General features: G+C 36.2%; 1 protein-coding gene across 1 annotated transcript; it reads right to left on the bottom strand.

The window, feature by feature from the left end:
* Nucleotides 1–43: 43 nt before the first annotated feature.
* Nucleotides 44–15,074, bottom strand: LOC108202446 (methyl-CpG-binding domain-containing protein 9). The gene is made up of 10 exons (XM_017370828.2): nucleotides 14,546–15,074; nucleotides 11,873–12,584; nucleotides 10,662–11,723; nucleotides 9,964–10,575; nucleotides 9,232–9,537; nucleotides 7,397–7,735; nucleotides 6,249–6,347; nucleotides 5,224–5,658; nucleotides 2,879–5,020; nucleotides 44–1,138 (listed from the first exon to the last, which is right to left on the bottom strand). Exons 1-10 carry the CDS (start codon nucleotides 14,926–14,928, stop codon nucleotides 863–865), a joined length of 6,366 nt encoding a protein of 2,121 aa, XP_017226317.1. The 5' UTR covers nucleotides 14,929–15,074; the 3' UTR covers nucleotides 44–862.
* Nucleotides 15,075–16,296: the final 1,222 nt, after the last annotated feature.

Raw genomic sequence — 16,296 nt, 5'->3', positions numbered from 1 at the left:
CAAGTGTCTAAATGTTTGTGGCAAAACTTTTACTTGTCGGACAGAAATGGCCTCGAGTACGAGGAATAATAACACTATTTCTGGCCAGAACATTTCTCATAAAAGTGTTGACAGTCTACAATATGCCAATCTATATAGATTTTTAAAACATCCAATAGTAAAAACTACAAACGAGAATAGAGGCTCTTTGAACTTGGATTTGTGCTTGAAAGCTTCCACAGAGGTAGTCCGCTGTAAAGATTGCAAGATTTCATTCTATGTCGAAACTTAATGCAGGATTACCATGGAGGCCAGCCAGGGATTGTAAAATGAACTCGAGAAGCCTTGATTCTGAAACATAATACCCTGCTCGGTTGGCTAGGCGGTCGCCCCTGTTTGTACAAACAGAACAAAAACACTTTCTTTTCGATATGAAGGTTGATTTTCTACTACTAAGTATGGACACAAAATACAGGAAAGAGGTAACAACTCAAAAGAAGCTAGCTGTCGGCTGTGATTAGTCTGATGCAAAATTGTAAGGTTCCGGAGCAGCCACAGTAAGTAGAGGACTGTCAGCAGATTCTGAAGATCTAGCTGGCTGTCAGTTTTGTTAACTTTCTGTTTAAGAAAATGAACAGGTTTACTCCGCAAGGGTAAATTCTGTTCAACCATTCACCAATTATTTTCGGCTTCTGCTCAATATAAACATGCAACCATACGTGACAACAAAATCTTTTCTTTGAGGTCGAGTACTACCAAAGCTTCCCAGCATACGCTTGGAATGACGACTTGGAGGTATCAGCATATGCATCTTTCCGTAATGCACAAGGCATTCAATGTTTATACGTCTTTACACTTGACGTGAAGGAACACGACTCTTTTCTTATCTCGCTTTTCCACTCCTTAGTCTAGGAAGGTCTAAGGAATCTGATTTGACATCCTTGGATTGTGGAGGCATGGACTTGCACCCCTCTGATGGATCCCGATCAGGGAGATTTTTCTCATACATTATGGCTGCATCTAACGCATATATGCGAAGAGCAAGACCAGAAATTGTACAAATCTTAGCTGCAACAGAAGGTGATGACCAATACCACCAATCTTTTTTCAAGTAGTCTGTCTTGATCATATCCTCTAGTACAATTGTTGCTTGGCTCATCTGAAAGATTATTCAAATAATGTTAGCATCACAAATACGGCACACTGAAGGAAGGCAAGACAAGAAAAGAGAATTATGTAGACGAAGTCCTGTATAGAGAGCACATACAAAATATTACCCAGTTTTTATATATAATTTTGCTGCAGCAAAATTGTAGCAGAAGTGACAAAACCAAAAAATGGCAGGACACATACTTATTAACCTAGAGAAACAGAAAGAGTACGAAGTACAGTAGATGAAGAGTGTGATGGCATTTCTATATCATTCAAACATTTGCATTATTTTTTTCTGCTTAGAGCCATGACAGAATATTAATAATATGAGTGTCCCAATCATACAAGCCACTCAAAATTTGCTTAGTTGCTTAGTGCTTGCTGCATACTAACATAGGAGTACATTGCTAGGTCCCGCAACTTCTAAGCTAATCACTTGGTTCAGCATAAACAAAACATAACAGATGTGCCATAATTTTAAATTTATAAGGCTGTCTATAGTAAATAGCAAATAGTTTTAAAATGTTAACAATTTACAAGCCCATCTTTGGTATTTAAAATATTAACTATTGACTAATAACTTCATATATTCAAATAGAAGTGCTATTAATTTTAAAGTCACGAAGCTATAATATACAACCATCAGCATGTATTGAAATTAACGAATTTAATACGACTGTAATATTTTGATGTTATTATGTCAAAGATTCTGGTTGGGTGGTTCGACTGAGCAGTTAAGTTGTTTTCAGCAAGTTTGAGGCCTTAGGTTTGACTTTGGTAATTGGGAAGACATGATTGAGCCCCCTAGGTGCAAGCAATCGATTTAATTAATATTGAGTCTAGTTGGGTGGCTGCACCCAGGTTCCTTCCAGGACCCAGGAGCGGGTAGCATAATATCCTGGCTAAGTGCAAGGCCCAGTTCTGGCCTTCTGGGAGCTACTGGACGTCATGTCGTAAATGGTATAAATGACATAAACACAGTGGTAAATCAGTAGTTACTTAAAAGATTATCCTAATTATTGAAAGCTACAAATATGACAAGGTCAGATAATTTCTTTCCTTGGAACATAGAGTGAGTTTCCAAACAAGTTACACCAACTAATCCCAGTTTGTTTTTGTTTTTTTTGACAAATATGGCTTATAGCCTTACAATGAGTGTCTGTTCTAATAGATTCTCGGGGTTAGAATCCTTACGTTTCAAAAATCCCAATCCCAATCCTAATCCTATACAATACTTTTATTTGCAAGTGAATCAAAAATAATAACATGCCGCTACAATCCCAACAGTTCTACAGTATCCAAGTCTGCTCATGGTAATATCTATAATTAGAAGTGAAAAAATAAAATTGATGAGCTTCCACAATCCACAGACACAAAAAGATGGAGAAAATTTTATATAGAATAGAAATCATTTGTAATATACGGTGTACATAAGATGAGACACTGTACACCTAATCATAACTTCTTATGGACGCTTTAGATTAGAGACCAACATAAATCTTATATTAGTCCTGCCTCCTACAAATTGTTGCACTAACGAGCTGACTGATATAAAATTAGTACAAGGATATACAAGTGCCTTACACAATGTTAAGTGTCCAATCAGAAAAACAAACATTTATCTGGATATGCAGTTGAATTGTTGTCGGGGAACTTCAGTACTATTGTGCCGTGACTATGAATATCAAGTGCAAAAAGGGGTGGAAGAACCCAAGATTATGAATGAGATGTTTAGCATACGACTAACCTCATATATGGACTCTGCAGATTTAACAAATCCACGCCAGACACATCTTTTCTCGGACTTTGCCCTCGATGGTCTTAAAGCTTCTTCAGGTAATGCAGCATCCATATCAAGCAAATTAATTTTGAGCTGCCTAAGAATTGCAGAAGGCCTACCTCCTATTGGTCTTAGTGAAGATTCATGAAGAATGGCCCCCTTGCCACCCCAAAGCATGTTCTTAGTAGCAGAAAACTGATCCAATTCAGTCATGCACCTAAAACGTAATTTGCCACCTTTCAATGGCTCTTGATCCATACCATTCTCTGGGTTTCTAGAGGTATAAGAACTACGACTAGAGTTTATACCAGTTGCATTGTTGATTCTTTTCTTTGAAAATCGCTGCCCATCTTCAAATTCTGAAAATAGGCCTGGTGAACTTGTAGGGACCAAGGATAGGGTAGGGCTGACCAGATAATGCGCTATTTGTGGAACAAATGACGGGGTCCCGGCAGAATCAATGAGTCCTATATCTTTCACCAATCCTGCGAGGGAGTTTTGAGTAACAAACTTTCTTTTGATCTCTTCAAAGTCAAAAGGACATCCAAAATTTCTTTGCTCATCAAAACATGACGCAATATTTTGTTTCTCGGCTTTTAATGCCTTGACGTTTCTTAAATCAGAGTTATTCTCTGGTAAAGGTTCCATTCTCATCCTTTTGTGTTTTAAAGAATTCTTATTACTCTCAGGGACAGCCACGCTCATGCTACATGTTCCATTGGCGTGCTTGTCAAGATCCTCAGGGATTGCAAACGTTTTGTGACATGTGAGGCAGTGCTGTCTAGAGGTCCACAGTAGTTCCAAGCACTCACATCTGTCAATTCTGCCAGGGAAACATGTCTCAACTTTGTGTTTTTTCTGCTTCAAATTATCACTGGTCTGCAATTCCAGGCGAGAACCAAGCTTCTTTTCTAGGACGGTCAATGCTTTTGAGACCAGAAAGTGAGAATCCAAAAGTTTATCATTAAGGGTAGAATTTAAGGAAATTGGTTGATACTGACCTTGAAAATAATTTTTCACATTAACTGAATCATGGAGCTTCATCCGCTGCCAATACAAAATAGAATCTCTTAGCTCTCTCTCTCTTGCATCATCTCCAAGCCATGCAACGAGCTCTTGAATTTCAGAATCACTTTGATAACAAGCCCAAGAAGAAGATTCTGGACTATGCATAACTTGCTCAGATGGATGCATATTAGAAAAGCTTATTCCTTTTGAGCTTGAAGGACTCTCTACTACAAGAACAGGATTCCTCAGGCATGGACCACATTGAGTTTCTCTCCCATACTCAGGAACTTTATTCCGTTGTGCTACCGAATTCCCATTAACAAATGCTTGTGGAGAACTACCGCAGCCAAAGACCCAATACAATCTCCCAGCAGAATCCCTTCCAAGACACTGTTTCCGAACAGAAGCCTTGAACATCTCTGATTCCAGAGTTGAAATTGTGTTCTGCAGATTAGAAATCTCGGTTTTCAGGGAACAGCTAGCTTCTAGATCGGGGGCTTTTGAGACATTCACATCAGATATACTGTCAGCTGGATCTGCGTCAATGGTGTCGGATGAGATATGGCTTGTAAAAACTTTACCAGTAGATAGCGAAGAACCATTACAACCACCACAATCTTGTCCCCGCAAGTTCATATTGGTCTGAGCTTTGTCTGCGGTGGAATTGATATTGTGAAGCCAAGTAGACATAGAGGGACCATGCTCTCCACTATTACTTTTTGTAGTAGGATGTTCTTGTACGGAACAATTATGAGAACCTGGCAGACCCTTTCCATGTTGATGAAGAAATAGATCGCTTGCATCAGCTGCCTTTATAATTTGAATGCCACTTGGAGAGGCTTTCTCCATCAAACTTTCTGAAATGGACTGGCTCTTTTGTTTAGATAATATATCCAACTCACTCCGTTGCACCTCCATACTTCGTGCTGCCAGACTTTCAGCCAAACTCTCCTCTTTGTATTTCAAAACATTCCATTCCGAGGTAGACGAACGCAGTTTTTGCTGCAAATCAGCAGAAACTGAGACGCATCGGTCAAGATGGTCACGGAAGATGGCTGAGTTGAGCACCTCATCGCTCAAGAGTTTGATAAGGAAAATCCTCTGCATTAATAATGCAAGCAAATTGGTCATACTTAATCAGTGTATAAGTGCTGCATAGATATCACGTTAGGCAATATAGTGGGTACAACATAACGCAAAATCTTCAATATATACAAAAGAGAGGAAAAATATGTGAGTGAATCCTTTTTCACAGGTTAGAACCCGTCATTGAACTGCCACTTAAAAAAGGTCAGGTTACAAACCTCCTCCACACTGAACTCCCAATACTCTCTCATCTCCATTGTGTTTGCCATATTGACCAGGGCATCCAAATAATTGTTTGTTAAATCCCTCTGATATCTCTTTCTTCTGTGTAAATTGCTGATCTGTGTACCAAAAGAAACCCCATGAGAAATCCGTTTTCCAGCAATACAAGAAGGGCAGTACCAATTTCCCTCAGGAATTCTCACAAGCGGCGGATTTAAACAGTATGTATGATATTCTGAATCACATGTATCACACAACAGAACACTGACATCATCTTTATCCATGCCACAAACTTTGCAAACTCCTTCTTCCCAGGGAGCTTTAGGAAGCAAGGACTCAGTTGCACTCGCAAGCACATCAATTAACTCTTTCTTGTCTTCATCGCTTTGAGAATTAGCATTCTCCCTTATTTTGTGGACCAGTGTAAGAACCTAGAGAAAGAAATAATCATCAACTAAGATTATGCAGAAAAAGCCATGTTTAAATCTAAACACAGAAGATAAATGGTCGGCATGCCATATATAGGCTTAAAAACCAAACATATCAAATAAGCACTCTGATTTTGTTTCAAACTAGGATTTGATACAGATCACAAAACATGATATTTCACATCATTCCTGTGCAAGGCAAGTTAGCCCTTAGAAATCTATTTTATAGTGTCTCAATGTGATCGAAACTCAAACAAAGAATATACTAACTTAATAAAAAACTTATAGATAAGCAGCATTAGCTAGAGATTTTATGCAAGGACAAGTTACAACTGACAACAAAGAAGAAAACAGTAAAAACCGACACAAGGCTGAACTAGGTTTAGAATCTACTGTAATGACTTCTACTTGATTTAATAACATTACACAATAGTAGATGAGAAAATGTTGAATGTACTATCTAGCCGGTTTGTCTGAAATCCTCTAGCATGCTTATCGAATTGGCCACTCACGCTGTGTATAACTAATCACTAATGAAGTTATAGACGATAAATAATCTAAAAGTGCAAATAGAGCACACTGAGTCCACTGACCTCTTCTTCATACATGTCCTCAAATTTGCTGGACAATGTTTCAGCTAGATCAATCAATTCTGAATGGTTTCCATATGCCTTACGAATATTATACCACACCTACAGAAAAATGTAATATATATGAAAAGTCCAGGTACAGGCGTAAAGCTATAAGAGTTACAGCATTAGTCATACTTATTACACAAAGCAGACCAGAGCTAATAGTAATGATATGGCATACAATGTGAATATAGCCTTAAATTTATCAAAAAGTGTATATAAATAAGTTTCTCATGTTATGTATTGATTATATATGTGGCTATTTAATTACTGATAAATCATCTGAAGCTACGAATCAAGTAAAGAAACATTAAGTCTCACTATCTTTTGAAAATTTGTCTGTTCAAGCCAGTAATAAACAAACTAAAAAGACAGAACATCAAATATATAGCACTTTAGATATCTACCAGACACAATTATATTTTTTACAACTCATTATGTGGGCCTATAAATAATTATAGTTCAATAAATAAATAACATAATAGAAACTACGATTTTTAGATATCTAATATTTTTAATTTCCTGAACAAACTTGAGGTTTCATTTACTATATAAATACTCATGAAACCCAAGTACCAAATAGAATATTTATTAACATATTGTTACACACTTATCACAATCAATACTGTTCTACATTCTGTAATGCAGATCCCGGAGGTAATGGACTCTGTAGGGCAGTCAACCTAGTTGCCTTCTTATTTAAATCGACACATATTCCATTCCAACTTATTTCCCCCCAGGATAAATCAACCAAAAAGTCAAACAACATGTCAACTGAAGAATTCCATATTATCGCTGGTTAGAAAGTAAACACCTAGAGTAGCTGTCCTGTGATCTCATTTCGATCGACTACATTGACTGCAATGGTCAAATTGGCCATTCTGAATATAAAAATATCATACTTCTCTTTATAATATTAGCATAAAAAATCATATACCATTAGTGTGCTGCAAAGAATTTGATAGTAATCTAAACGGACATACTTTCACATATCTGGATCTACAAGTGCAATTAATGATCTTAGAAATGGGAAATATGATTATCCGTGAAAGTAAATCTTTCATGAAATCCAATTTTTGGAGTTTGACAAAACAGTGAAAAACATATACCTCTTGAACATCCTCGAAAAAAGCTTCATGTGATCCACCGTAGGCTCCGGCAGCCAATCTCAGATCAACAGTCCTAAAATCCAAAGGACGAGAAACCATTGCAGGATATCCGAGAAGTCCCTCGTCATCATTATCATTCAAATTCAGAAGTGTTCTTCCCAAAAGATTGCAAAAAACCCCATCTTTGTCTGCTGCTGCAGCATGCCTTAAAACATGACGACATTGTTTCATTACCAAATCTGATAAAATAATACTAACTGTCTTCCCCTTTTCTTTTGTCTCTGGTTTTGGCTGTGGCCTCTCACATCTAGGGTCTTCAAGCACCGACACTACTGCTCTCTGTATGATAAAGTAACACACTTAAATCAATATAAGAACATTGTGAAAAGATGGCTGATCCGGAAATGTTAAGACTTCAAGTTTATATTATATGAGTAATTTGTGCAAAAATGAAATAACACCAGCATATACAAGCGAAAATTGACCAAGTTCAATCTGCAGATATTAGTGTGTGTGTGTGTGTGTGTGTGTGTGTGTGTGTGTGTCTATATACACACACACACACACACACACACACACATATATATATAGAGAGAGAGAGAGAGAGAATTGCACTCCATAAAAAATCCCTTTAGAGAAAGAACAAAAAAACACCAAACATTATCGTGATACATTATTTTTCATGGAAAATGATTTGTTAGGATTAAAATCAAAAAGTTAAACAACAATTAAACATTAAATATTGAATCTCATTCAAATTATTTAAATCAAATATTATAGAATCTTATACAGAATCATGAATAGAATCTTATATATAATTTTTGCATGATGAATTTTACAAAATATCCTGTATGTTTAATCCAAAGTTATTGGTATACCCATGTTAGATACTAATATTCTTAATAATATAAGCTTAACTGTTTAAAATTGCAATCTAAATCAAATTTTAGATTAAATACTATACATATAGTTCTTTCTTGTTCTTTTTATAAATTTGTTCTTTTTGAAGCAATAGCCTATATATATATTGCACTCCAAAAAGAACACCTTGAAAAAAAAAAAGAACAAAGAACACTATCAGAATACTTTATTTTTTATAGAAAATGATTTGTTAGGATTGTAATTTTATATTTAAACACCAATTAAACTCAATATATGAAATATAACATCCAAACTCATCCAAAATATTAATATGAATTATTATAGAATCCAGAATAGAATCATATGTATATATTTTGCACAATGAATTTCACATGAAATTATGTTATTTTTGATACATATTTATTGTTAAACATGTTACTATTATTATACATAATGAAAGGTTAATTAGCCCAAAATTAGAATTTGTTCTTCTTTTAAGGATGTTCTTCTTTAAGCAATGGCCTATATATATTGTCAAAGCTCCCAAAATTACGTGCAGAAAGTCAAATGACTTATATAAAGAACAAAAGGTAGTAAACAACTATTGTAAACCATCCCCATTAAAACTATAGAAAGGAAAAGAGAGCATTAATCAAAATGCTACTATTGCAATGCAGACAACAATTTAAAGGACACTGAACTTAAGGAATTCATCTGGTTTTTTGTCTTCCTAAATTTGGTACTTGTTTGAGAGGCAGAGAGATTCAGGTTTGGGAAAAAAAGAAACAGATATCAGACTGATTTAACCAATCTAAGAGCTTTTATACGCTGGCACCAGGTTAAAAAACTTACAGAAAGATCAGATTAACTCGCCAAAAGATAGTTGGATCATACAAAAGTAAAGCTTAATACAGTCTATCAAAAAAAAACATTAAAATATCTCACAGAAAGTTTTGATTGACAAACAGAAGCACCTTTGTAGGTCCGGAGGCATTTCCCTTGTATACTTCCTTGCTTATAGAATGCTCCAGTATCTTCTTTGCCCATTCAGGTGGATCTTTTCCCAAGGCTTCATTTACACACTTTCTAATTCTGGCTCCTACATTGGTAGGTAGCTTTCTTACGGGTTCTAGCACTTGCGCCCAGTCGGGGACTTCAGTATCTTTGTTAGTGGTTAAGTTTGAAGCATCTGCTGCATCAGAATCATTCTGATCTACGCTAAAAACATCATTTGTACTCTTCAACGAACCAAAGATTTTTTTAGTGGCCTCTGCAAGAAGCTGATAATCACATAAATTAGAGCATCCAACTCAAAAAACATGTAATAACATAGTAAAAGTTCGTAACATATAATGAAATAGTAACCCCCGGAATGCAGAAATTTCCAAAAATAATGGTAGTAAAGTACAGCTAGTGATGCATCAAATAAGCAACGGATTGAATAGAGCATCTTAGTTGCTTTTATTACTGATAATGAAAACACTGTCATACATGATTCTTGGATCAAGATTATTGGTTTGGAAGAAAGGAATATCCGTTTCTATATCTAAAATTAAACTAGAGTAGCTACAAAATTTAGTGCACTCACTTTTTACAAATGAATAAAAACTTAAGGTTAGTTATAAGAAATGGCACGTGAAAATTTTAACAAAAGAAGAGGAATAATCTTATCAAATACATAGCTAGGGATCGAGACTGAATCCTACCAGTGCATCTGCCTCTATTGCAGCAACTCCTGCAAGAGAACCACAAAGAATTCCACCATCACCTTGTAAGCAATGGAATACCTTTCCACTCTCTCTGGACATGACCTCTGTCGAGTCCAGGTTTCCTTCCATGGACAATACAGCCAAAACGTATCTTCTAGCTAACTCCGGCCATGTGATGTCATTAATTGTAGGCATATCAAGTTTTGACTTCTTTGCAATAACTGAGTTCTCGATATCTTTTTTCCTACCTCGCTTTGACTTAATTTCTCTAGCATCAAAATCAGGATCCACATATGGCTTAACCCTGACAAGTAACTCCCCTATCAACAAGTTCAGCAGTGAGCTATGAGCTGTGGTCAATATCATACCAGTACAATTACCATGAGTATCAGTAGTGAGTTTATATGCAGATGTTTCCCCGTTCACTGCTGTAACAGAGTTTCTGCAGGAATTGGCATCTTCATCATCCCTTGATCGGTTTGCAATATTCTCTTGTGCAGGATTAAGATCATCTAACCATGGATTCAAAAGTTCACACTCAAGTTCCTGGAATGAAACGGGTTCCTCAAGTCCTAAAATATCTGAGAAACGCCTTAAGAATTCCCAAACCTAAAAATACAGTAAAAGGAATGATGAGAGTGTAAATTGCAGAATAGTTATATTCCAAACTAAAAGAGAAGAATATATTCGCAAACCTGTAGAACATCACCAATTAAATATGCAGGAAGCTTAGAGCTAACAGGTTTTCCTGAAGGACGAGGAGTTTTTGTTTCAGTGTCTTCACTTAGCTTCTTTCTAGGAGTTCCACAACTTTGGACAAAACCGTTTGATAGTTTCTTGACAGGCATATCACATATCCTTTCTGAAATTAGAAACCCACTTCCAACTGTATGCAGCATTGACTTTGGAATTCTTTTATTCAAAGATACATAATCTGAACAAGAACGTGCCTCGGGAAGCTGTTCCAGTAACTCTTGAACAAATTCAAGGTCTAGTCCAAATCTATCCTGCTGCACCCACTTCACCAGCACCTCCGAAAAAACCTTGTAATCTTCATCACTCTCAATTAAGTGTGGGGTATTAATAGGACCAGCACTATAAGAGAACTTTGATAACAAACCTATATTTTCACTTGCTTTCACATCAGTTTTATCCATATCATGCTCACACCAAAATCCAAGAACGCCTGTTTGCTTATATGCCTCACAGCAAGCATCAAGAAAAACTACAGAGACCATTTTCCATGCAGATAATGATGACCTCGCTTCCACCGAAAATTCTCCAATACTATCCTCCCGCACGAAGCCATTAGAATTTTTAATTCCAGGCATTGTGCAATTCGCTTCACGAGAAACAGAGTCCGCAATAGAAGGGGAACTTGATGAGATACTGCTGTCCAGACATGGTGGATTACATTCTGTTAATATCATTTGCAAACTTGTACATTCATCGTCATCAAAATCCATTAAAGCCATATCATCTTTTTTCTCTCTACTTTCCCCATTTTGCTTCCGAAGGACTGTTGCGCTACTAGGGATATGATGCTTGGTGCATGGATACCTTTGCACCTTAAAAACTGGGCCATCATCACCACCATCTAAAACTTCACAGACAAAAATAGATCCAGTAATCCGGTCATGCCAGCAAGACTTGTAACCTACAGGCCATATGTGCCCAGAGTCATGATATAAATTTCGCAGATCAACTTTGCCTGCATGGATAATATACAAGTCTTCAAACTGGACTGGGAAACCATCCTGTAATGACAGTAAAACTAGAATATCAGTACAGATAATGCATAATAAGAATTATGGACACAGTTATGCATTCGTAAAGAGTCAAGTTGAATTCTACTTGGGGCAGTAAATGCAGAACAAAAAAACAATACACCAATGGCATAACATACACAAAAATGTTGATGTTCAGTGTCATCAATCTTGTTTTGGTCAGGCTCCGGCCTTTTGCTTTGGTTTGATCTTCTGATATCAGCACTTACGACCTCTGCGCTAGGGGGGGACTTCCCGCCAAGAATGCTCCTTCGAGCAATCTTATTTTCTCTACTATATTTGGCACCCGAATACCTGGTACCTTCCTTTCTTTTATGGCTTTTTTGTCCTGGAGGAACTCCATTACCTCTATTATCATCTTCTAATGCATGTCCACTAGGTACAAGCCCAAGACAATCTGCAACAGACGACATCGACTCAAACTTTCTTCCATCTGGGGCACAATATATTGCAGATGTTTTGCATCTGACAGGGCAATAGTGAAATTCAACATGCCAACCATCACCTAATACACCTCTCCTTTCAGTAACAAAATCTTTAAGATCTTGTAAATACAAATAATTTGCACTCGTAGGAGGCAGTTTTTGTGGTTCGTAGTGACTACTTTGAAGTCTTGCACCAGTCATGAACCTCATATCTGTATCACTTGGCATTCCATTATGGTTCCATCTGCAATGAAGTGGAACTTCACACAGTGACATAGCATCTTTTGTCGCATATTGAGAAGCCTGGTGAACATGAATACTGCTACCAATATGTTGAAATTGTGAATATGCAACTGGAATATTAAATGGATGGCGAAGACCTGACTTATCAAAAACTGCCTGCACCCTACAAACAAAGAGGGATGAGGCAATCATCAAATTTTCAGGTACACTCACCAATAATATCATACCAACATATGTGCAAATATATAAGATTTTATCACACGTGTTTAAGTTTTATCATATTCTATTTAGGGACCAACATGTTGGTCCATACAATATGAGTAAGTAGAAACTCTACTATCATTTTACTAGCTTATAATGCACCTTGTAATAGTAACAGTACCAAACCCTTAGTGTGAATTGAGTATAAATGTTAACCTGGATAATTCAATTCATTTTTTAAGGAAACTAAGAGCTTAATCCATTACCCGGACTCTCCAATTTTCTCCTCAACCCCGAGTCGACTGGGTACGAGTATGACATGCGCGCGGGTATGGGATTTGAGGCATATCTTTCAAATTGGAACTGAACACTTTATCCTGTAGCAATCTAAGTTCAAAATATAACTAACTGTTTTAAGAGAGGGAGGTACATGGATGACTTTTTTATGTCATCCTCTTAATCTTATGCTAAATTTTTATTGGGAGAACACAAACAAAATTTATAAAAAATGTAACCTAAATCAGGAATATAGAATATTTTACTAATGTTAAGCTTATATGTGGTGTCCCCGCACCCATGCCCAATTTTGGATCCATATCCAAGAATCCTATTTTTTCACAAATCGAATCTGATACTTGAATCTAACACTTCAATCCACACAGGTAACACCTAAATTCTTCTTAAAAGACTTTTAAAAAGTGCATATATATTAATTTGCCTCTAAGTGAAGGTATAGTCATTCGATAAAAGAACTTCAGAGAAAATGGAAGATACTATCCTATTAAGCCCTTGAGCATAAACATGATGATGTTTACAGTAACACCTATGATTACCATATAGTTATGATATAGGCTAGACAGCAGAGGTTCCAAAAGGAGAGAAGATATTCATGTAGACGTAAATTCAACCAATGTTTCATATCTCAAAGATCCTACATTTACGATTCTTTTTCACTATACAAGATAAAGTTTCTATACATATTCTCCAATCAATTCACATAAATGAAATCTTGAAGCTCCAATCACAATTAAAATTATTAGATGAAGTAGGGTTTAATCAAACGGGTAAAAGAAAAACTACTGTCTATTTCTTGCAAGATAATAGAGCATGTTTGTCGACTATTCTCTTCAAGATTCTACTAAAAAAAAATACTATTCACTGCACGATTGTCCAATCAAGTATCAAGGGAGCTTGTTTCAAGTTCCTTAAAACAGGGTACCAATCCCACAAATCTAGCATAATGATTTTAAACTATTAGCTTTTTTATCTCTTAGGACAGTTCACGTGGCCTTGGCTTTTCTGTTACTGTAAATAAATGTTTCTAGACTGGTACAAAAAGAAGATAGTTTGCGTATGCAAACATGTAAGTTTCAAGATTTTGACTCGATGATCACATTTTTACTCTTCCTCTTTTCATTTTATCTAAATTCGTATCACCCAATAAAAAAGATTTGCAATAATCAACAATATGAAGCAACTTCACACCAAACTGCTAGTCCACAAATCATATTCTAAATATGCACTTGCACGTATGAGAACTCACAATCGAAAAATCACTTCTTGGTGGAATCCGGAGTAACCACAGTCAAGCTTCTATTCTCAACCCGATCGCATCAAGCCACTAGCTAAATAATCAAGCTAAAACTCAATAACTACTAAATTAATTGGAAAACGCTTTCAACTCAAAGTATGTAGTATGCCCTAAATTGTAACACACATTGCATCCCTAATATATCAACCAGTTATCATTTACATAATTACCTCCTACATTACCTAAAAACGAAAGTTAATTTGCTATAATTATAAAACTGTTACAACCTAAATGCCACAAGTACGAAACATCAATAGGATTAACCAATTCAATTCATTAGCTCATGAATTACTCAATTACGACAAATATTAGAACCCGAAAAAAACGCATACCCTCCAGCAGTCCTCTGAGCTCTCAAAAACTGCACCTCCTCCTCCTCCTCAGGCGGAGGCGCATTCATATCCAAAAGCCCCTCTCCTCCGCCATCACCACCGTCTCGAAACCTCTCGGAACACGACTCGCCGCCTTTTCCGACAAACAAGCAGCTAAAACACTTCCAATCACTGCTTCTCCTCTTAGTCCCCATACATTTCATGTGAAACCCTCTCCCACAGTTGACACACACCAGCATTTCTCCGTGTACTTGGCGGTTCCCGCACGAACCGCAGAGAACCGGACCGGAGGGGGCTGGACCGGGCGGGTCGCGGGGAGATGAGACGGTCGGGGGAGCTTCGTTGAGATCGATTTGGAGGAATGATTTGGTGCTGTTCTCCATCGATTTGTAACCCTGCCGGGTTAGATATCAGAAATAAGAAATATACTTACGATTGTTTGTGCGTATAGTTTGGGGAAAGGATATGAGAGAGAGAGAGATGGGTAGCGAGAGTTGGGAGAGAGAGAGTTGAAAAAGTTAACGAACCAGTTTGGTTTGGGAGACTGGTCTGGCCTCGAGATATGTGTCAAAGCGTGGAATGACGAGTATGCCCTTTTTTGGGTGACTCCTGTGGTAATAAAAGAAGAAAAATCTTTTTTTGCAAAAACGAAACATCTTAAATTTCTTCTTCTTTTTTTTGAGTCAGGGCAAACCTTAAAATTTTGAGCATGCTGTTGTTAAATTTGAAAATATGATTATATGATATTTATGTTTATCATTTTTCATCTAGTAGGTCAAATTTGCAAAAAAATAATTAGAAACAGTAACTTGTTTCTAAACTCAAATGCTTAGTTATTGGTATGTGTATTTTACGAATGATCAACATTAATAAGTGACTTGACGTGATTTCAATAATAATTATTTATTTATTGTTTACAATTTAAACATTTGCTATAGTTGAGACATGTTGCTTCTCTTAAAATCTAAAAAATCATTTATTGTTGCAAATAAGATCACTTAAATGATCGGGATTTGAGAAAGCATTGAGATGGTCCACGAACATAATCACATAACCGGCTATAGTTGAGACAGGTTGCTTCTCAGCCTCGTTCATATGTCGTTTGATGTTAATTTTTGTTGAACGGTTTGTGAATAAAGTGACTCATTTTTATATTCAAATTTAAATAAAATGGAGATTTTGAGAATAACAAAGGTACTTTTGAAACTCGAGAATGGTTAAATAATTACTCCGTTTAATTTAAATAATAGTTTGTTTCGACCTTTTTAGTCAAATTGGTCATTTTGAACTAAAATCTACACATATGTTACAAAATTATATTAATAAAAATTATTATTTTTTTCTTAAAATGCATTTATTATTATACAAAATTGTAAGAGAATAATTTATATTGTTCTTAGTCAATATTAGTTGATCAGATTATTAAAGTAAAAAAAATCGTATAAAAAACAGTCGGAAGGGGTAATATCGGTAATTGAAATAAGGTTGGGACTTGGGAGGGGTATGTTGGTAATAATGACAACACATCATCCTGACGCACACGCACGGGATGACCGGACGAGTCTCACTTGATCTAGACGCATCTTTCATACTCTCACCAATCAGGCAATCACCATCTCTTGCTTCGTTGCTTGTCTATTTTATTGTTGTAAAATCTTGATTTGTTGAGATTTTTTTGTTAATTACTGTGTAATTTACAAATAGTTTGTTGTTTAATTGATTATATTTTGATCAGATTAAAATTTACAATT

This window comes from Daucus carota, chromosome 9 (assembly GCF_001625215.2).
Source record: "Daucus carota subsp. sativus chromosome 9, DH1 v3.0, whole genome shotgun sequence".
NCBI lineage: Eukaryota > Viridiplantae > Streptophyta > Magnoliopsida > Apiales > Apiaceae > Daucus > Daucus carota.
Note: the sequence above shows the minus strand (reverse complement) of the source record. Positions and strands in the feature narration are given on the sequence as shown.

Coding starts and splice junctions, on each gene's coding strand:
- LOC108202446 (XM_017370828.2), bottom strand. CDS start 14,928: ATGGAGAACAGCACCAAATCATTCCTCCAAATCGATCTCAACGAAGCT. Junction 12,585..14,545: donor GCTCAGAGGACTGCTGGAGG/GTATGCGTTTTT, acceptor CTTTGTTTGTAG/GGTGCAGGCAGTTTTTGATA. Junction 1,139..2,878: donor CTGCAGAGTCCATATATGAG/GTTAGTCGTATG, acceptor ATAATCTTTCAG/ATGAGCCAAGCAACAATTGT.